Here is a 23,203-nt window from a genome sequence, read left to right on the forward strand (position 1 = left end):
TATATTTAAATTGTGTTCTGATTTGCATCCACCCCTATTTTTGGCTACCATTTTATTGATGTTTTTTCCCCTAAGTCCACAAATCTCCTTCATAGATCATTTTACTACTTCCTTGCCCTTTCTTAATTTTAAAAATTTTGTACTCTCATATTTTTAAACATAATTCATAGTTGTTGTTTTAATAACATAGTTTTATTGCTGCCATATTAATGAATTCATTAAAACATTTCCTTCACACATTAACATTAATATATTCAGTATCACATAATTAGAAATTTGGTATGTTTCCCCTTTATCCAAACACACAAAACTATTCTCGGAACAAGTACTACACATTTTCCTATTAAAATATTCCATCCTTGCTTTAATCTTTCCCATGTGCTGATACCCTTGAGTTACCTGTTCCACCTAAATAAAATTAAAGATAGATAACTACAGATGTTCATCATGTTTTACTATTGCAGTAATAACAACCTGGGATTTCCTTGCTGTGGTAACCCTTGTCTATCTTGGATATCAGACATTTTCCCCATCCTCCTGGCTTGGTGGATTCCCTCTCCCTGACCTCAGGACATCTGAGTATAAGTGTTGTCAGCTGGCACCATGTTTTCTGGTTCTTTCTTGCTGTTGGAGCCCAAAGCATCCTGTTTGTAAAGTGCATAAGTCAGTCCATGCCAGAACTTCCAACATTAAGTGCCCCATTGGGGAACCATTTACTTCTCTTAATTGTATTGTATTATTAAAATGTACTTAAGAGGAATACTTGTTTTGAGTGTGGAAAGCAAATACCACACAAGGACTTCCTTAATGTTTATCTTTTTACCTTTGCCCAGAGCATGACAGGCCAAATTGTTCCCACTGTGCTCATTATAATAGCCATACTATTAAGTGCAGGGCTGAGTCATTAGCTGAACTTTTAGAAAGAGAAAGGGAGCATCAGGGACATTTCTGCAATGTGGCATCAGCCAGGCTTGTGCTGACTCTGGCCTTCTCATAAACAAAGGGTGAAGTTTTCTAAGCATGTTAGGGTAGCAAATGACAATCTTTCTGTCTTCACCAGTTTCCCAGACTTGTGATTGCCAGAGGAGAGGAGACGCTTTCACAGTCCCCTCTAGTGACCAAGCACATGGCTGAGGACTCTACCGAGATCCTTTTGTAGTTGGAGTTGCAAGTATCCCCTCTATGGCTGCACAGGTCAAAGTGCTTGGGTCATTGTTTGGGTGTGGGGCCACTTTGAAGGCCTCGGCTTCCAACACCCACACTAGGTCTTTCAAGGGTGAGGGCAGAATCTTCCAACCTACAAAGGAGTCATCACTGGACTGAGAGCAGGCCACGACCATCCACCCACAACCTAGCCCATTACATCTGACTCCACATCCAAACCTAAGCCAAGGCTTTCTTGCCACAAATTAAGCATTCCAGATCCCCACATCCTAGGGCCTGTTAACAGGATTTAGTCAGACTGGCTGAGGGTCTTATATAGATTTTGAGATCCAAGCAGCCCAGCCCTGCCAGAACTCCTGCTACAGAGTAATCTGCTTGTAAAAGAAAGGAAGACATTTCAATTCCACTGATTCCTATGACTCTGACAAAGATGAATGAACATGTGTTGACCAAATTTCCTTTCGTTCATATGCTGATTCAGAGTCTGATGAAAATCTTGCCTCAGTTTCACCACCTAAGGACTTCACCTTTGAGGAGGCACTCCCTAAAATGAGGGAGTTCTTCAGCTGGGGAGATCAGGACTACATTCAGTCTAAGAAAAGGGTTAGAGAATTTTTCAGACTTCCTGAGCATAAACCTTTTGCTATTCCTCCAGTTGTAGAGGTAGTAGAGGATGTCATTCTTACTTGACTCGCCCCTGTAGCCTGACACCCTACCATCATCTCCCAGAAAGCCATACCATTTTTATAGAATTCCCATAAACACGTTTAGAAATACTGTGGCAGATCTTGTGGTGGTGTCTCAGGATCCCAAGCGAACTAAAGGCAACATCTTCAGGAGCCCTTTACCTAATAAGAAAGAAGGTAGGACACTTGACAAATTTGGTAAAAACGTTTACACTTCTGCCACCCTGGTAATAAGAGCTCTCAAAAGTTCCATATGGTCACATTTTAGGAGATCTTTCTGGACCAAATGAAGAAGGAACTGGTGGAGATGGAAGATAAAGCCTCAGTAACTGCCTTCAGCAGGACAAAGTACATTCAGATTTATTCCTGTCTGAATAATTCCTTGATTCAGGTCAAATCAGTCAGGAATATATGTGGTCATCCCTTCACCTGATCATGACTGCTTTCTCAAATCTGGGTTTCACTCTCAATATAAAGAACTCCAGCCAGATTCCAGCATGCAAGTTGTTTTTTTCTAGAAGCTCTGCTAAGCACAGAAAAACCAAATGACTTTCCTACTGGAGAAAAAAGTTTCATTCCTAACCTTGTACTTCCAATCCCTTCTGAGCCAAACAGCCATCTCAATCAGGGAAGTCCTGAGAAATTTGGGAAACATGGATTTGTGTGTTTTGATGATTCAACTATCAAAGCTGCACATGAGAAAGACTAAGTGGTACCTCCAAAATATGTGGTGTCAACTCAGATATTCCCTCAACGGCAAGATGCAGTTTTGTTGTTGTTCTAAAAAGGGGTTAATGTGGTAGATCCAAGCTTTTACTCTAAATAAAGAAGTTCCCTTTTGAATCTGGCCAGAAAATCGAATGTTAACTGTTGGTTCTTCATATATGGCCTGGGGTGCACATTCCATCAGTCTTCAAGCACAAGGAAATGTGACCAAACATTCTTAAAAAATCTTATAAACCAAAAAGAAATACTGGCAGTTCTCAAAGACATGATGGCATTAAAAGAACTCTGGAAACCAGGGATTCTCTTAGTGAAGACAGACAATACCACAGTGATGTGGTACCTAAGCAAACAGGATGTTAGACAAGAACATTTTTCAGAAGGTAATGCAGAAATGTGGTATGCCAAAAATGGAACTTTTTACCACAAAACAGGCAGTTAGAAAACTATTGCACAAGGGCGACAGACTGCAGAGCCTTGAAGACAGGCACCTTCTTTCAGTCAGCATGCTTATTTCTCAGTGCCTTTCCTCCCATACCTCTTATCCCCAGGGTATGACTAAAGATCAGGGAAGAGGGGCTAAGGGTGATCCTAGTAGCATCTTTCTGGCCAAGGCAGAATTAGATTCCTCTTCTTCATAGCCCGAACAAGCAGGAACACTGGCTACTACCTCAGAAGGTAAACTATTAACCCAGAAGAGGGGAACCATCATACACTGCAACTTGATCACAGCATGAATGATTTAATCCTTTCCCCTCAAAGGTTTTTTTATTAGGACATCCTGGCCATGCTAAGGGAAGCCAGGAAAACAAGTACTAAAAAATGTTACATATTAAAAAGGAAAACAATTACTGTTTGGTGCCACTGAAAAAGTCAGCCACCACTATTTGCAAAGCTTCCTCTGGTGCTAAACTATTTAGCTGCGCTACCTAACTCCAGTCAAAAATTCATCCACGAGCCATTTCTACCTGCCTCCCTATGCAGCCACCTCTTTTTTTCTAACCCTCTTTTGAAACAGTTTTTGAAGGTCATCATCCACCTCAAACCTCCGAGGAGAGTACCCTCTCCTCCCTGATATCTCTTCTTTGTTTTGGAGAAGCTTATCCTGCCATCTTTTTAATAAACAGCCGCTTATTACTTTGTTTCATTCCTAGAAGACTGCTTCCCTGGTGGCTATAACCTCAGCTAGGAGGGTCTTAGAACTGCAAGCTTTAATGTGTGCTGAGCCCTTCTGGATCTTCTCCCGACAGGATGACTGTCACGATGAATCCTGATTTTTTTTTTGCCAAAGGTGGTCACTGCAATCACTTTGAACCAGTCTGTAAATCTTCCTGCATTCTTCCCTAATCCTGAAAATAGGGGAGAGCATATTCTTCATTCCGTAGGCAGCTCAGACATTACCGGGACAAAACCAAAAACAGAACCTTTATACCCAAACATCCTGATGTCAGGGAGCAGGTCTCCAGCAGGCCTTGAGGAGGCAGAAAAAGTCACTGGTATTTTTGTTGGCCAAGAGTTACCATAGCAAGGAAATCCCAAGTTATTACTGCAACAGCGAAGACACACAAAGATCTACCTTTATGGTAAGTAGACCCAACTATACTATTCACATTTAAGTAACATCCAAAACCCCCAAAAGTCAGCTTCTTATGCCTAATATTCAAAATGAAACGCAATGAATTAATTTGAATTAATTCTTCATGGGTCTCAAATGTGTGTGTGTATATGTATGTATGCTTGTATGTGTATATATATATATATATATATATATATATATATATATATATATATATATATATACAACAAGATAATCCAAGACCGTCAGTGAGGACAATAATTCGAATAAACTGAAGGCAAATCCTTTATTTAGGTTATAAATTATAAAATCCAGGCATCAACAAAGTTGGAGACAGCAATAACAGACAAGCGCTTTCGCTTGGATAATTCCAAGCTTTATCAAGTCAGTAACAAATTCATTCAAAGAGGAGAACTATTTGAATGATTGTCATGATTGATCAGTTGTTCAATTAAGGCGGAGTCTCAAATGGCAAAAGTTTGTTGCATGTCTTAGAAAATGTACATATGTTTAATTATAGATTAAAAAAATTAAAAAAATTAAAACTTGCACTGCATGTGAAATGATGCAAAACTGGTGAACCATGTAAATTACATTACAAAGTTGTGACCCTGAGTCGTCCATAAACAAGACTAGCAGTGTGAAGAAAAAAATGTTGCGTAGAAAACAGATAAGCGTTAAAAACAACATATGGAAATGCATAAAATAAAAATGTGTGAATTACGCATTTGTCATCATAAAATGATATTGCAATGCAACTAAAAAACATATATATATGTATATATATATGTATGTATGCTTGTATGTATATATATATATATATATATATATAGTTATTGTGCATTATATTTACCATATAAGGAAAAAACAACCACTCCAGTTTCAACAGATAAAGAAAAGACTAATCTAAACTGGAGATACAGACTAATTATGACATATAAAGAAATCCTCTTCTTAAAAACACTGGTTAACTTTCCGAAGCACTTCTAGAAAAAATATGGTTAGTTTCACCATATATTATTACATTGTAGTTTACAATTACTTATTAACATAAGACAAAGTTTTCACATACTTTTTAATTTTGCTTACTTCTAAGAACAGTAATACTACAAAATAGTTAATAAACCTAAGAAATGTAAAAAAACAGCAACAGATTTTAATGCATTTGTATTCACATTGACTTGTCACCTGCTTCTAAGAACATAAGTAACAAATCTTAAAAATTTGAATGAAATAGCAGTGCATTTCCATCAAGCAGAAAATACAGACTATATAGCAAATATAGCGAATCGTTCTAAAGACCAATAAATTTAATAAAGCCAGTTGCAACAAGTTGAGGAATATTCACTTACATCCAAAGTGTAACAGCAGCATCTCAGAACTGGAGAATCCAAAGCAGAATGGAACATAGCATTTAATCTTTTACTTCCAGAACATGGACAAAGCAAAAATAATTAGGGTAAAAGGCACACATCAGGGAAAGTTTTTGAATATTGGTGCTATTAACTTAGAAGATCAATAGAAAAAGAGGACATGAATTATCATGTTATTTCTCTGAAGTAAAAGACGTCTGCAGCTGTAATGATTATTAGTTTTTAATAACTGTACTCCACTACCTTTTCTGAAAAACAGTTAGTTTTAGAAGGGATAGAGTCAGAGCAGCATTTTGAGTCAAACTTAGTGCCATCCCTTAAAATTGGGGACAGCTGAGACGTAAGGAAAAGAATCATGGGTATGATGACTGGGGAAAAAAAATATCTGAGGAACTTCCAGGTTTAGACCAGGTGGTCTTCGAGTTTGCAATATATAGTTCAGTCTACTACCGATGATGTACCACCTACTAAATATCTACTGTTGTCAAACAACATAACTTTCATTACAGTTCCAACAAATAGAAAATATTGACTAATTCTGAAATATAGAGAAAACCTCTTCTTAAAAGCACTGGTTAACTTCAGCAGGTAATTTCCAAACAAATACAGTACATAATTTCATCATGTGATATTAAGTTCTAGTTATGTATTCATTCATAAACATAAATCTTTTTTTAAAGTTGGTAGGTACCATTACCTCAATATATCCAAAAACCAGTAATTCAAATAGTTCAAATAGCAATTATAATATTCATAGCATTTGTATATATAATTTCTTTGCAGGCATCCTGAGCGATTATAAGTGCTTCTTAAATTTATTTACTCTGCAGTCCCAGTCTCAAGTACAGGAAAAAGATTAAGAAAAAAGATATTTGAATTTTGCAGGGATCTTCAAATTGTACATTTCCGGAAACATTAGATGTTCTTCGTGTTTCTACTGTTGCAGTCATCACATTTGGGTTATCTGCTTGCAGTAGCCTTCAGTCGGCCTGATTAACAAAGTCTTGGGTTCTGCGTCGGTTGCTGTCTCTTCTTCCGTGACGTCTGGTCGTCAGGGGTATAAAACTTGCAGCCGATGCCATAACATCAGTCTTTCTTACCGTACGGTGCCCAAAGTAGAAGCAGTCCGCAAGTGCCGGTCGGCTGACTCCTGAAATTTTCATTTTCGAGTTTCAGAACTGAAGTCTTCAATTAAAAGCTAAGTACCCCGCTGGGGAAACTTTTTCTTGCTCTAAACCAATGTCAGTAAAAGTAAATAACTGCATTTCTTGTGGAAAGCAAATACCTCATAAAGATTTTCATTCCTCTGTATTCCTTGCCTAGGCCCTGACCACGACGTACCTCGCTGTCGGTTTTGTGCCTTATTTAAACTACAAACTATCCATCGTCAGTATATTTTCACTTCTAAATATTTTGGTGCTTGGTTCAATTATCCTGATATGTCTTCAGTAAGCCATCCGACTACCGACATTCCGAAAAAACGCAAAGATAAAGACAGGCCGCCTAGGTCCAAACCTGCTGACGACACTTCTCCAAAGCCAGTCGCCAGTTCGCCGGTACTGAGTGAGGCACTTTTGCAGCCCCCGATTCCCGCTACTTCAGATTCACAGGCCTCTACTGAGACCCATTCAGAGTCTGGTATGCTGTGAGATGCTTCAACTGTGGAACCTGTGGATGTCTCTACCTTGGATGGGTCCGGAGCCACTGTGCAGGCACCGGCTTCTGAGGGTGTATTCAGGGCTACTGACTTGCATATTAAACCAACGCCATCTTCTTCTTCAAGGCCTAAAACTCGAACCATGCCTAGAAAACTGATGCCCACACCGCATGGTCAGGCCTCTATGCCTAAAAAACAAATGATAAGAATGGCTGAGGACCTTATTACTTTAATCAGGGGAAGCCAACCTTCCCCCTCTAAGAGACCTAGGACTGAGTTTGCTTATGATGCTTCTGACCACGATTCTGAAATTTCTGTTTCCTCTGATGACCAGGATTTACCCTTATCTACCTATGAGGATTCTGATGCTGAGGACTCTATTCCCTTTGCTTCCTCCCCCCAGAGGATTTCTCTTTTTGTGATGATGCTTTTTCGGAATCTAGCTTGGTCCCCTGACTCTTTACCTCCTGCTCCCAGAAAACCTGATAGATATTACAGGGTTCCTGACTCTCACAAGTTCCTTTTCAAAAATCCTACTGCAGATGCTGAGACCATTTCACAGGGACCCAAGGGCATTAAAGCTACTACTGCCAAAATCCTACCCCCTCTGATAGAGACTCCAGGGCGCTGGATAGATGAGGTAAGAAGGTATACACTTCTGCAACTTTGTCCATTAGCGCCTTAAACTGCCAGTTTCATATGTTAAAGTATCAGCAGCATATTATTGGATTGCTTAAACAGAAAATGATGTTGATTCCTGACTGTGGTGAAAATAAGGATTTACAGGATTTAATGCATTCTGCTGAACAAGTTGGAAAACATATTTTGCAATGTGGTTTTGATTCACTAGAGGCATCTTGCAGGGCTGCTGTCACTGGGTCTGTACTTAGAAGGCATGCTTGGCTTAAGGAGCAATCCTTGCCAGATCATGTTAAAGCTAAATTACTGGATGCTCCCTTAAATCAGGACCACCTGTTTGACAACAAGGCAGAAGAAGTTCTTAAAAAGATGGAGGAAAAAGATAAATCTATGCAAACTGTTAAATATTTTTTACAAGTACAACCTCCAAGATTTAGTAGGCATTGGCCTTCTAAGAATTGGTTCTTTCCTGCCTCTTCCAGACCTTCTCAGCTCAAACCCAGATCCAGCAGAGCACCCAGGCTTCAGTCCCAGGGTACGCACAGGACTAAACTGTTGGGGGGGGGGGCACCACTTCCAAATCTGGGAGTAATAAAACTCCCCCCTGTGGTAAACTGTCTCAATGACTTCTTTTTAAAACTTCCAAGCACTTCTCAACTGACTGCCCCTTTCGGGGGAAAGACTGCTCTGCATGCAAAGAACTGGGAACTCATTACCCAGGACAAATTGATTTTAAATATAGTGTCCCAAGGATACAGATTTCACTTCCACACATTATCAACCCCAAGTGGTTGCCCAGATCTACCCCCAAATCAGTGGGCAGAGGCCCAAAAGCAAGTACTCTCTCTCTTAAGCATAGGGGCTATTCAATTGGTACCAGAAGAGGAAAAGGGACAAGGTTTCTACTCAAGACTTTTCCTGGTATCCAGAAAAGACAATTCATGGCATCCTTTCCTGGACCTGTCTACTCTAAACACCTTTTTGGTGATTCCAAAATTCAAGATGCTGACTCTTCACCAGTTGCTTCCTATGCTAGGCAAAGATGTCTGGTTGGCAACACTAGATTTAAAGGAGGCATGCCTGCACATCCCAATCAGGGAATCTTGCAGAAGATTCCTACGCTTCAAAGCAGGCTACACGCACTGTCAGTTATCTGCACTGCCCTGTGGCTTATCTACTGTGCCCAGGGTATTTACAAAGTGCCTAGCTCCAGTCATTGCATTTTGCAGGCAAAGAAATATTCAAATATACCCATACCTGGACGATTGTCTAATTCAGGCAGAAAGCCAGGACATACTTTTGAATCATCTGGCCTTTGTACAAAGGGTGCTAACTTGTCTGGGTTACACCATAAATGAAAATAAATCACACCTGGTATCCTGTCAACAAATTATATTCCTGGGAGCAAGGTTGAATACAACTTCCCAGATGGCTTTCCTCATGCCAGAGAAACAAATACATTTGACAACCTACTTCAAACTAGTGGCCACAAAAATCCTGCTATCTGCAAGGCAAATACTGCAAGCCTTGGGGTTCATGGCCTCCTGCATTCTTCTAATTCCATATGCAAGACTGCATATGAGGAAACTACAATGGTATCTAATAAGCCTATGGTGTCAACATTCGCAGGATCTAGAAGCAATGATTCCTGTCATACCTTGCCTACACCTAGAGTTCCTTTGGTGGGCAGAGGCCTGCCACCAAAACAAGGGACTACCATTCACTCTACCCCCTGCCACCCAAAACCTAATAACAGACGCATCAGACTATGCATGGGGGGGCTCACCTGGCAGGGAAGTGCATTCAGGGCAAATGGAACCCATGTCAAATGCACCTGCATATCAATCAAAAAGAAATGTTAGCTGTACAGAATGCTCTGACAGCCTTCAATGACTACATTCTTCCAGGACAATTAATGGTAAAGACAGACAACACCACTGTTATGTGTTACAAAAACAAGCAGGGGGTACCCATTCTTACCCCCTCTGCAGACTAGCCATGGCATTGTGGAACACAGCCTTGAGCTACCAAGTGCATCTACAAGCTCAATTCCTGCCAGGAAAACTAAATACACTGGCCGATGGACTAAGCAGAAACCTCATGGACCCAGATGAGTGGAAAATGGAACCAAAGATTTTCAACATGTTGACAAACAAATGGGGGAGCCCGGATACAGACCTGTTTGCCTTCCCCCAGAACTATCCCCACAAACAAGCTTGGAAAGTGGATGCTCTGTCCTTCAGCTGGAAAAACCTATCAGTTTATGCCTTTCCTCCTCTGCCTCTCCTCTCCAAAGTACTACTAAAGATCAAACAGGAAAAAACAAGGACAATTTTGATTGCACCAGACTGGCCACGCCAACACTGGTACCCCCTCTTGCACAGTGTGTCACTGTTGGCCCCATGGCACCTGCCTCAGACCCCTACCCTGTTGTCTCAGCAGGAGAACCAGATTCTGCACCCTCACCTTCAAACACTGAACCTAGCAGCCTGGCTAATTACCTAATCTCTCCCTTACCATCCCTCAGTAAACCAGTGATGGATATCATTTTAGAGGCAAGGAGGCCTAGTACTAGAAAGTCTTATGCTGAAAAAATGGAAAAGATTCTGTGCCTGGAACCAATCTCAAGGGATGTGCACAGCAGCGTCCAATTTACCTCAGATTTTACAATACCTAACAAAGATGCTTCACAAGGGCCTTTCTTTTTCCTCCATCAAAATTCAAGCCTCAGCCATTTCAGCTCATTATAACACAGAACCTCCCCTCTTCTCTCATCCACTGCTCAAGCAGTTCCTCAGAGGGGCCAAAAATTTAAGACCACCCAGGAGAGCTCCAACTCCAGCCTGGGACCTTAACTTTGCATTGGGAAACTCACTCTTCCTCTTTTCGAGTCAGCCGCTACTGCAGATTTAAAATTCCTTTCTTGGAAAACAGCTTTCCTTTTAGCAATCACTTCAGCAAGAAGGGTATCTGAATTACAGGCCCTTATGGCAGTGGAGCCTTTCATCATCTTTCATGTGGACAGGGTGTCCCTCAGAACCAATCCCTCCTTCATGCCCAAGGTGGTATCCAGTCTGGCTCTTAATCAGTCCATTCATTTGCCAACCTTCTTTCCTAATCCACAGAACAAAGGGGAACAGATACTGCACTCCTTAAATGTGCACAGACAACTTAGATTCTACTTGGACAGGACTAAACCTCAAAGGAAATCTGAACAACTGCTGGTGGCATTTGCTGCAGGGACAGAGGGGAAGGCTATTTCAAAGCAAACCATTTCTAAATGGATAGACCATTGCATTCATTTCTGCTATAAGCACCATGGAAAACCTATCCCACAGGGGATCAGACCCCACTCAACCAGGGCTGCATCTACCTCTACAGCCTTTCTCAGAGGTGTCCCTACAAGGGACATCCTAGAAGCTGCTACCTGGAGTTCTGTACATACTTTCACCAAACATTAACATTTGCCAATTTTCTCTAAATCCAGACCTGGCTTTGCCACTGCAGTCTTGCAGGGCCTTATAGCTGGTCCTAATGCTATCTAAATTCCTCCTCCCATCCTTAGCTTTGGGAACCTACCCAAATGTGATGACTGCAACAGTGAAACACGAAGAACATAGTACAGTTGTGTACACTTACCATAAATGTAGATGTTAGAGTGTATTCACTGTTGCAATCCTGGTTACCCTCCCTCCAGCCTACTTACTTCTTTTGGCTATACCTCTACTCTCCTTTACTATGCTTAAAAGCTTTTTGGTGTATTTGCTTTTTTGTTGGAGATATAACCTTGTGTGTGTGTGTGTGTGTGTGTGTGTGTGTGTGTGTGTGTGTGTGTGTGTGTGTGTGTGTGTGTGTATATATATATATATATATATATATATATATATATATATATATATATTTAATTGCTTTCCATTAGGGGGGCACCTGACATCATGGAAGAAGAGACAGCAACCGATGCAGGACCCAAGACTTTGCTAATCAGGCTGACTGAGGGCTACTGGAAGCAGATAACCCAAATGGGATGACTGCAACAGTGAATACACTCGAACATCTATATTTATGGTAAGTGTACACAACTGTACTTTCTGCTCACCATTATAAGATTCCTGTTGCTTTGTATAAATATTTTGGGTTTATATCAGTCCATCGAAATGGCTGAATATCAAATAGCAGATGTTTGAACTGTAAAGTTTGAAAACTGGTAATCGTGAAGCCGTGGCCCACCAAATTCTTTCCCAGGGAAAGAATTTGGTGGGCCGTTTTTGTGGCTTTGCGAGTATCAGGACTGTGGTGGGAAGTTACGGGTCGGATTCAGGTTAAGTGTGCGATTTTGTGGATGTTAGAGTTAGGGCGCAGGTGAGGTGTGTGTGCACTAGTGAAAGACTTTTGGGTTAGGGCAGGATAGGTGAGTTAGGGTTAGGGTGCGGGTCAGGTGAGTGTGCGATAGTGACGGACCTTAAGGTTAGGGTTTGGGTTAAGGTAAGTGGATAGGTAGTAGTGTATGTACAGTGTAGTGTAGGGTTAGATGTAGAATTTTGAGTGTATGTGTGTGGATTGATGTTGTTTTGGTGTGTTTGTGTTGCATGTGTGTTTCTTGGAACACTGATTTTTTTTCCCTGGGAAAAAAAATTGCTGTTTTAAGACTTCATTGTTTTTGCAGTTCATGGTTTGAAGTTCAAACATGGTGTTCGAACTTTAGATGTTTCGATGAACTGATATAGACCCAATATTTTTACCAGTATATTTAGTCATGAGTAATGCTTCTTAAATTCACTTACCCTGCAGTCTCGATTTTAAATAGAAGAAAGATTAAAAGAAATTAGCATGCATTCAAACTTTGCTGAGATCTTCAAACTTTAAATTCAGTCAAACTAATTTAAAGTTCTTATTTCACCATCTCTAATAATCCAGTTCTCAGTAAACATTTAGGGTATTCCATTTCCATATTCCTCTTCTTAATAGATTTCCAACCTGTCCAACCATCTTGATCCTGCATATGTACACAGGAACAGCGGTGTTATTCTCAGTAAATTCTTTTTGTTCCCATACATTCTGAATCTCTCCTGTTGTATGCACATGTCTTGATACCATGGTCCCTTTATCTTTCTGTTCCATGGATATTTCATTCAAAACTACATGCCATTTCTGAATAGACTTCTCCAAATCAAGTGTCATCATTCTAATACATTTCACTGGTATAGCTTTTCACCTTATCCACTAGAGCAACACTATTTAATGGGTCTTAGCAACCTCCTAACATTATCCTATGCTTGTATGGTTCTGCCATCTATCATTGGCCATGTGCATGCTAATGTTTAAGGTCAGATTGATGGGCTCATTGACTAGATGTACTTATGTAGTTAGCACTTGACATCATGATATGTACAAGCACTGAAGTTTTCCCCTGCACATGTGAACATTTGAGAAAAGAAAATGCAGTGTTTTGTTCATTGAAAAAAATGAATGTAAGCATTGACCCATCAAGGAAAGTGCCCTTGTACATAACTGAGAAGGTAAGACTGTATCTGCTATTCACATTATCCTTTTCACAAGTAACATGAAAACGCCATTAAAATAGATTCATTGAGGCAAGGATACAGTAGCTTATTTGGCTTGTAGGTTGCACTGTACTACCATATATCAATGATTTTATCACTTTATTTTTCAGAATCTCCTAGTCTTCCTGTTGTTCATGTATCGGATAAAGGAATCTCTGTGAATGACGAAAGGCCTGAGGTATGGAAATACTAAATTATTGTACAGTAAAAACAACGCCTGATGTGAATGTCACATTGGAGGGAAAGATGTCTAATATGTGTGTGATACAGCAGTGATATTTTATATACTCTTAAGTTTTAGAAAATGCTAAGTTGTAAGGCTTGTTTGTTGCTTAGAATTCAAATTAATAAATGTGTTACCTTAATGACAGATGACTTCACTGAAGATTTTTAAATGCCAATTTGCCTTTTAATCTAAGAACCATTAACTGTTAAGCAGGGAAAAATTACAATAGCTGGACTATTCGCCCATTTAAGAACTTTTTGAAATAGTCTTACTGCAAACAACCAGAACAGTGTCCATAACTAAAGTAGCATAAGAATCAAGGTTTAATCTTTACTAAAGTATAGCTGATAAGCTTAGCAGCATATTCTTGGAATTTGCTCACTTCCATAGACTTTTCAGTCTATGTAGCTTGCCCATCTGTTGCAATTACCAACTGTAGCTGTACACCCACTCCAAACTTCGCTGGCCAATCTGTCATATGCCCTACTGAAGGCCTCTGTTCTTTTTAGCCTTTACCACCAATTCCAGGAGCTCATTCCACCAAACTACCACCCTTTCTGTGAAGAAGTATTTCTTCATGTTCATTGTAAAACTGGACACCTTCAGTTACTATTTAAGCCCACTCCTTTCCAGACTTTTCCTTGCTTTTCAACAGTACAAGCTATTAACCAGCTTCATCCTGTAGTCTTGAATTTTGATTCCCTCAATTTCTTCTTGCAAGCTGTCTGACTCTGAGCAAGTTACTCAGACAGTGTTCCAAGGTTACCAGTGATAAGGAGTATTTGAATCTATTGCATTTTCCTGGTAAACAAATAAAATATTACCTTACATTTCAATTAGATTGCTTACTGAATCCATATTCTGTCTCCTGTTTCTCTTTTTTATTTTCCAAGGAGTACAGCCTTACTCTTCAACCTTTCTTCACACGAAGTCCTTTAACATCCACCCCCCACCCCAACCCCTTATCACTCTACTAAGTTTTCTCTTTGTCATAAACTCAAATGTTGCATCCTCATACCTGGTGGATCTGAAGAAATAGACACAGTTTTCCAGTTAGGGACTCTCATAGGTTCATACTAGGCTATCTGCCCTAGGGCATTTATAAGCCTAGCCAGAATGTGTTTGGCTTTCACCACCCATTTTAAATTTATTTTGCTATGCCCTTTTTCGAGGTTAGTATACTGTGCCTCTGTCTAACAGTGACACAGAAGTGATACCCGGGGTAAACCTATGATCTCCCATCCACTCATCAAGATTCCTCTTGAAGAGAGTCAATGAGGGACTCTGCCTAACCTGGACTGGGATTTTATTCCAGAGCGAGCCTCTGGGTTATGAATCTGTCCCTCCAGCATGTCCTATTTATTTCAGTGCTGAGGTTCAAGTCTCTCGCTCGATGGGATTTGGATTTTCTGAGGTGCAGCATGTCCATTAATTCCGGGTTGGACATGGCTTTATCGTCAGGCACAGATCGCCTCTGAACAGGCGGTATGCCACTGAGTAGAGCTGGAGTTTCTTTAACCAGGCAGCATATGGCATCTGTTTGAGCCCTTTGATCCTCTTGGTGAGGTACTTTTGGGGTCTTTCCAGTTGCTGCAGGTGTCTGGTAAGGTACATCCCAAAAGGGGCATTGTACTCAATTATGGGCCTGATGAGGGATGAGTAAAGAGGCACGATGACCTCTCTGATCTAGATGTGAATCCCTTCATGATTAGGTGGGCTATATAAAATGTTTTTCTAACCACTTTGGCCACGTGGTTGTCAAATGAGAGATTGCTATCAACTTGGGTCCCCAGGTCCCTAATTACTTCTTCTGTACTTAATGGATTACCACCTATGTGGTAATTTGTGGGCACTGTTTTTGCCAAAGGGGATGACTATACACTTTTGGCATTTAGCTTGAGGCCATGGCTCTGGCACCAGTTGTCTGTTTCTATGAGGCCCTTTTGGAGGATGCTTGTGTCAGCTGGAGAGTCGATTATGGCGCCCAGTTTGCAGTCATCTGTGAACTTGGTCAGCCACAGTCCTTCCGTGTTGGCCTGTACCTCCGAGAAATATATACTGAACAAGAGAGGTCCCAGGACTGAGCCTTGTGGGACACCACTTGTAACTGGTTTGGAGTCTGACATGGCTCCAGCAATTCTAACCATGTGGATTCTGTCCTTGAGCCAGTTTGCAATCCATCTAGTGACATAGGGGTTTATATTTAAGCTGGTGAGCTTATCTATAATGCCCGAGTGGGGTATTGTATCGAAGGCTTTTGCGAGGTCCATGTAGGCTGTGTGGACCACCTTCCCCTCATCAATGGCCTTGGTGACTGTTTCAAAGAAATCAACCAGGTTTAAGAGGCAGGATCTGCCCTTAACAAAGCCGAACTGAGTAGGATCCAGTGTCTGTAGGTCCCCAATATCTTTATTTATGAGGTCCATGATGATCCTTTCCATAGCTTTGCAGACCAAGCTAGTCAGGCTTATGGGACGATAGTTTCCAGGATCCGTTGAGGCACCACCTTTATGGAGAGGGACCACTGTTGCTGTACGCCACTCTTTGGGCACATATCCTGTAGTAAGGCTGAGATTGAACAGTAGTTTTATGTTTGGGTTTAGCTCTTCTTGGAGTTCATGTAGGGCGCAGCCTGGACACCGTCTGGTCCCATTGATGCTGTGTTTTTGCTTTGGAGAAGGGCGGCTCTTACCTGAGCATCTGAGATGTCAGGGGGGCAGCACTCTGCTGGGATAGATATTTGCCCTTTTGGTGGGGGGGGGGAGATGTTTGCGCTGAACCTGTCAGCTAGGATGTTGGCAATGTCTGTGGGTTCGGTGTATTTTTTGTCATTTTGGACTAATTCTGAGCATATCTGGGAATTACCACCCAGGTTCCTAACATAACTAAAGAAAGCCTTGTGATTATCCTTAGTGTCCTGTGCAGTTTTTCTCTCGAAGCTGGCCTTAGACAATTTTATGAGTGCCTGTACTTTTTTGCTAATACTGATCAGTGATGCTCTTTTTGGGATTTTGCTCTATCATTTAGTAGCTTCCTCCTTCTATTGTATAGTTTGTTTATGGCTGGGGTCCACCAGACAGGACGTCTGCCTTTGGAGGATTGGGTCTTGGTTTTATTTGGGATCGCATGATCCATGCTTTCCTGAAGGTGTTCATAGAATGCGTTTATAAAGGATTCTGCGGTCTGGGCCATATTTTCCACAGGCCCGGGGGCTTTGAAGGATTCCACCTCGGTTTTGAGGAGTGTGAAATTTGCTTTAGAGAAGTTTTTCACTGTGGTTTTCTGGGCAGGGGGTGGGGTCGGGATGTGAATATCCAGTGAGATTAGTTTATGGTCTGATCTTACCAGTGAGGGATATACTTCTGGTCTGGAGCATAGAGTCCCCATGTTGGTGATGATCAGGTCCAGTATGTTTTCCCCTCTTGTGGGAGTGGTAACAAGTTGTTCCATAGCATTTGAGTTTATAAATTCTAGGAACCTTTGGGCTAGGGTGTTGGAGCTAGAGTAATGCTCCCAGTCTATGTTTGGATAGTTGAAGTCGCCCAATATAATGGTGTTTGGAGAGACCTTCATATTTTCCAGTGTTCTCAGGAAGGCCGAGTGTGGTTCCTGGGTTTGGGAGGGTGGTCTGTAGCAGGCTATAAACTGGAAGGCAGTTTCAGGGACTTGTAATGTGGGGAATGTCATTTCTGACACTTTAGTCAATGCCCTTGTTATGCAGTGTATCCCAGCATTTTGTTTGTATGTATTGTTGTCCTCTCACACTAATTCTGTTGGTCTGCCTATGCTGTATCTATAACACGCAAGTCCTTTTCCAGTCATTTAGAATAGATTGTAATAGCATCATACACTGTACTCGGGTATCCTTTCCTAGATGCTGCAGTCTAGATGTCTCAGGATTAAACTACCATCCACAGTCTCTCAAAATAGCCTCACTTCTTATGCAAAATCCTTTGTTAAATTGATACCTTTGTTAACCACCATTACGCAATGAGCTGCTGTCCCTTATGATGGTCACATGTATCTCCCCGCTGCTTTCTTCTCACTACCATCCTGTGCCTTCTTTACTCCAATGTCTTCTCTGCCCATTTGCTGTCAGCACACACCTACATTTACTAATAAAACTCGGTATGGCATGTAATTAAAGGCCTTGCATCTGGAAAACACTTATCAGTAGTCTGTTGTTTACCTCCCTTGCGAACTTGTTGTAAAACTGAATCAGGCTGGTTTGACAGGACATGTTGGTTATAAACTTGTGCTGCTTGGTATAACGTAGGTAGATGCCCTGTAGAAATCTTATTAGCTTTTCTTTTTGAAATTTCTCCATTAGTTCTCCACCACTCAGATTAGGCTGACTTGTTTATACTTATTTTCTTTGCTTCTAGAATCCCACCTCCATACAAATGAACCACCACAAAATACACCTGGTTCACTGACTTTTCTCTCGGTAATCTGTTAGTGCCTCCTGAGGGGTGTAATATCCCTTCTCTGGTCCAGTAACCAAGGACCCTCAGTCATCATGGACACTGGTGTGAGTATGTGCCCTTTGAGAGAAATAGATACAGACAGTATTCTCAGATGCAGCTGTCTACACCAAGCATAATTTCCCTTAAGAGCACACAGGGAACACACTCCAGTTCTATGTCTCTCTCTCTCTCTCTCTCTCTCTCTCTCTCTCTCTCTCTCTCTCTCTCTCTCTCTCTCTCTCTCTCTCTGTGTGTGTGTGTGTCTCTCTCTCTCTCTCTCATGTGAAATAAATAAATAAATAATTCTTTACAAAACTCCAGCTAGCTATGCTGGCATATGTTACACATCCGCTGCCCTACTCCTCCTGGCATAGCTGCACTACTTTACATCATCACAAGGGGTTCCACTATTATTCTGTTTTGACTATCCCTGGGGCAAAACCTCTGACCCCTTGTGCCTTATGCTCCTACAAGTTACTCTGCCTCCTTTTCACTACACTGTTCTAGTTCCTCATCTGTCCACCAGTCCTTTTTTTTCTACCTATGCTTCCATAATGCTGGCTCCCTCTACCCCAGCTCTCAGTGAACATGCAGGGAACTCGTTCATAATTCTTCCCAGCCCATTCATAATTCGTATTTGCTCAGTTTCTTCCTTGTACCTGGGCCTTCTTACCTCAACTCAGTAGTTTCTCTTCCTTTCCTTCTCCTTTTAGAACATACCTAAAGAAGATGTGATGCCCTTCTTAATTCTATTGGCCAAGTCGGTCTCTATGTTCGCCTTAACCATCACAATCCTCACCTGCCTGGCTGCTTCTCTCCTTATTTCCTCTTAAGTTTCCCTGTACCTATCCCTTTTTACTTTCCAAAACCTATAAGTTGTGTTGTTTACCTTTATTGTGAATTTTATTTTGGGATTAACCAGTCTAATCATTCATTTGCTTTTAGCCTTTCCTACTCTTTGCAATCCTTTCTCTTTTCCTATCTAGACAGTCCTTTTGACTTTCTTTTTCCCAAAGGAAATTCACCCTTTTGATCTTGTTGCATTCTCTGACTTCTACTTCCATTACCTATATTTTGCACACTTGTAATTTCTTATTATGTACTTCAAGGCTAACTTCCCTCTACAGGACTTGATAGTAAACTGTACAGTTGTATGGTCATTATTTATTTATTTTTTTCTAAATCAATTTGTTGAATGGGTGAGCCTTCTGGACAAATTGTTCCTTTTCTGGTTCACTGTGTAGTTAAATGGTTTGCTGTGAGTCACAAAGTAGGCAAATGATGGAAGGAATCAACCCCTTGTGTTCAGGCACAGGAAAAAGCTTATTAAAAGCTCAAAGCTTTACATCTCTGCACTAACTGCCAGCCAAACTCATTTTTCCAAAGTGAGATGTTAACCTACTCCTCCAGAGAAGACTTTGACACTAGTGTTGGCTAGTCATACTTTTACCCATTGCATTTTCTGCTCTGCTACCATATTCAGCATTTTCCAATTTCTTAATGTTCTTTGTGTTTCACTGTTGCATTCATCACATTTGGGTTATCTGCTTGCAGTAGCCCTCAGTCAGCCTGATTAACAAAGTTTTGGGTCCTGCATCGGTTGCTGTCCCTTCTTCCATGACGTCAGGTCGTCAGGGGTATAAAACATGCAGCCGATGCCATTACACCAGTGTTTCTTGCTGTGCGGTGCCCAAAGCAGAAGCATTTTGCATGTGCCGGTCAGCCGACTCCTGAAATTTTCATTTTCGAGTTTCAGAACCGATATCTTCAACTAAAGCTAAGTACCCCGTTGGGGAAACTTTTTCTTGCTCATTACCAATGTCAGTAAAAGTTAATAATTGCATTACTTGTGGAAAGCAAATCCCTCATAAAGATTTTAATTTGTACTGTATTCCTTGCCTAGGCCCTGACCACGATGTACCTTGCTGTCAGTTTTGTGCTTTATTTAATCAGCGCACTATCCGTCGTCGGTATATTTTCACCTCTAGATATTTGGTTTTCGGTTTAATTATCTGGAAATGTTGTCATTTAGCCATCCGACTACCGGGATTCCGAAAAAATGCAAAGATAAAGACAGAGACAGGCCGCCGAGGTCCAAAATTGCCGTCGACACTTCTCCTAAGCCAGTCGCCAGTTCACTGCTACTCAGTGAAGCGTGTTCACAGCTCCTGATACCCGCTACTTCTGATTCTCAGGCCTCTACTGAGACCCATTCGGAGTCCGGTATGCCGCAAGATGCTTCAGCTATGGAACCTGCAGATGTCTCTACCTTGGATGGGTCCGGAGCGTGTGTTCAGGCCTATGGACTTGCATATTAAACCGACACCTCCTTCTTCATTTAGGCCTAAATTTCGAACCATGCCTAAAAAAACAACACCCAGGCCACATGCTCAGGCCTCTATGCCTAAAAAACAAATGATAAGAATGGTTGAAGACCTTATAACTGTAATCAGGGGAAGCCAACCTCCCCCTTCTAAGAGACCTAGGACTGAAGTTGTTTATGAATCTTCTGACCAGGATTCTGATTTTTCTGATTCTTCTGATGATCTGGATTTGCCCTTATCTACTTATGAGGATACTGATGCAGAGGATTCTATTCCCTCTGCTTCCCCTCCAGAGGATTTTTCTTTTGGTGAAACCTTACATACTCTAAAGGAGCATTTCCACTGGGAAAGCCAGGATTTTTCTGATTCAAAAAAGAGGCTTAGGGATTTCTTACTCCTAGCTATTCTTCCTGTGCTAGACATTGTTGATGCTTTTTCGGAATCTAGTTTGGCCCCTGATTCTTTGCCTCCTGCTCCCAGAAAACCTAGCAGATATTACAGGGTTTCTGATTCACACAAGTTCCTTTTTAAAAATCCTATTGCGGATCCAGAGACTATTTCACAGGGACCCAAGGGCATTAAGGCTTCTACTGCTAAAAATCCTACCCCTTCTGATAGAGACTCCAGGGCGCTGGATAGATGGGGTAAGAAGGTTTACACTTCTGCAACCTTGGCCATTAGGGCTTTAAACTTCCAGTTTCATATGTTAAAGTTATCTGCAACATGTTATTGGATTGCTTAAACAGAAAATTATATTGATTCCTGACTGTGAGGAAAGTAAAGAATTACAGGCTTTAATGCATTCTGCTGAACAGGTTGGAAAACATACTTTGCAATGTGGGTTTGATTCATTAGAGGCCTCTTGCAGGGCTGCTGTTACTGGGTCCATGCTCAGAAGGCATGCTTAGCTTAAGGAGCAATCTTTGCCTGATCGTGTTAAAGCTAAATTGTTGGATGCTCCCTTAAATCAGGACCGCCTGTTTGGCAACAAGGCTGAGGAAGTTCTTAAAAAGATGGAAGATAAAGCTAAATCTATGCAAACTGTTAAAGATTTCTTACATGTTCAGCCTCCTAGATTTAGTAGGCACTGGCCCTCTAAGAATTGGTCCTTTCCAGCCCCTTCCAGGTCTTCTCAAGCCAAACCCAGACACAGAAGAAACCCCAGGTTTCAGTCCCAGGGGACACACAAGACTAAGCAGTGGGGGGTTTCTGCACCCAAATCAGAGAGTAGTAAGACTCCCCCCTATGGAAAACTGTCTCAATGACTTGCTTTTAAAACTTCCAAGCACTTCCCAACTGAATGCTCCTTTAAGCGGAAAGATTGGTCTGCAGGCCAAAAACTGGGAACTCATTACCCAGGACAGATGGGTTTTAAATATAGTATCCCAAGGATACAGATTTCACTTCCACACCTTACCAACACCAATAGGGTGGTCAGATCTACCCCCAAATCAGTGGGCAGAGGCCCAAAATCAAGTACTCTCTCTCTCTTTCTCTCTTAAGCATGGGGGCTATTCAGCTGGTACCAGAAGTGCAAAAGGGACAAGGTTTCTATTCGAGACTTTTTCTGGCACTCAGAAAAGGCAATACATGGCATCCTATCCTGGACCTTTCTACTCTAAATAGCTTTCTGGTGATTCCAAAATTCTCTTCATCACCTGCTTCCTATGCTAGGCAAAGATGCATGGTTGGCAACACTAGACTTAAAAGAAGCATACCTGCACATCCCTATCAGGGAGTCTTGCAGAAGATACCTATGCTTCAAAGCAGGCTACATGCACTATTAGCTCTCTGCACTGCCCTTTGGCTTATCTACTGTGCCCAGGGTATTCACAAAGTGCCTAGCTCCAGTCATTGCATTTTCCATACAAAGAAATATTTAAATATACCCATACCTGGACGATTGTCTAATTCAGGCAGAAAGCCAGGACATACTTTTGAATCATCATGCCTTTGTTCAAAGGGTACTGACTTGTCTGGGGTACACCATAAACAAAAATAAATCACACCTGGTACCCTGTCAACAAATTATATTCCTGGGAGCAAGCTTGAATACAACTTTCCAGATGGCTTTCCTTACACCAGAGAAACGGATTCTTTTGACAACCTACTTCAAACAAGTGGCCACAAAAACCCAGTTATCTGCAAGGTAAATACTGCAAGCCTTGGGGTTCATGGCCTCCTGCATTCTTCTAATTCCATATACAAAGCTGCATATGAGGAAACTGCAATAGTATCTCAAAAGCCTATGGTGTCAACATTCACAGGATCTAGAAGCAATGATTCCTATCATACCTTGTCTGCACCTAGAGTTCCTTTGGTGGGCAGAGGCCTGCCACCAAAACAGAGGACTACCATTCACTCTACCCCCTGCGGCCCAAACCTTAAAAACAGATGCATCAGACTATGCATGGGGGGCTCACCTGGCAGGGAAGTGCATTCAGGGCAAATGGAACCCAAGCCAAATATACCTACACATAAATCAAAAAGAAATGTTAGCTGTACAGAATGCTCTGACAGCCTTCAAGGACCACATTCTTCCAGGACAACTAATTGTAAAGACGGGCAATACCACAGTCATGTGGTACATAAACAAGCAGGGGGGGTGCATACTCTTACCTCCTCTGCAGACTAGCCATGGCATTGTGGAACACAGCCTTGAGCTACCAAGTGAATCTACAAGCTCAATTCCTGCCAGGAAAACTAAATACACTGGCAGATGGACTAAGCAGAAACCTCATGGACTCACACGAGTGGAAACTGGAACCAAGGATTTTTAACATGTTGACAAGCAAATGGAGGAGCCCA

At 41.5% G+C, this 23,203-nt stretch overlaps 1 protein-coding gene across 2 annotated transcripts in view; it reads left to right on the forward strand.

Moving 5' to 3' along the window:
- MCAM (melanoma cell adhesion molecule) overlaps window positions 1–23,203 on the forward strand; it is a 508,421-nt gene that overhangs the window by 317,605 nt on the left and 167,613 nt on the right. For both annotated transcript variants that reach the window (XM_044081049.1, XM_044081050.1), the window contains exon 4: window positions 13,490–13,557. In XM_044081049.1, coding sequence (XP_043936984.1) covers window positions 13,490–13,557 — 68 coding nt within the window. The remainder of the gene's footprint in view (window positions 1–13,489; window positions 13,558–23,203) is intronic.

Source organism: Protopterus annectens, chromosome 8.part0 (assembly GCF_019279795.1).
Source record: "Protopterus annectens isolate FY-2018-M chromosome 8.part0, PAN1.0, whole genome shotgun sequence".
Classification (NCBI taxonomy): domain Eukaryota; kingdom Metazoa; phylum Chordata; order Ceratodontiformes; family Protopteridae; genus Protopterus; species Protopterus annectens.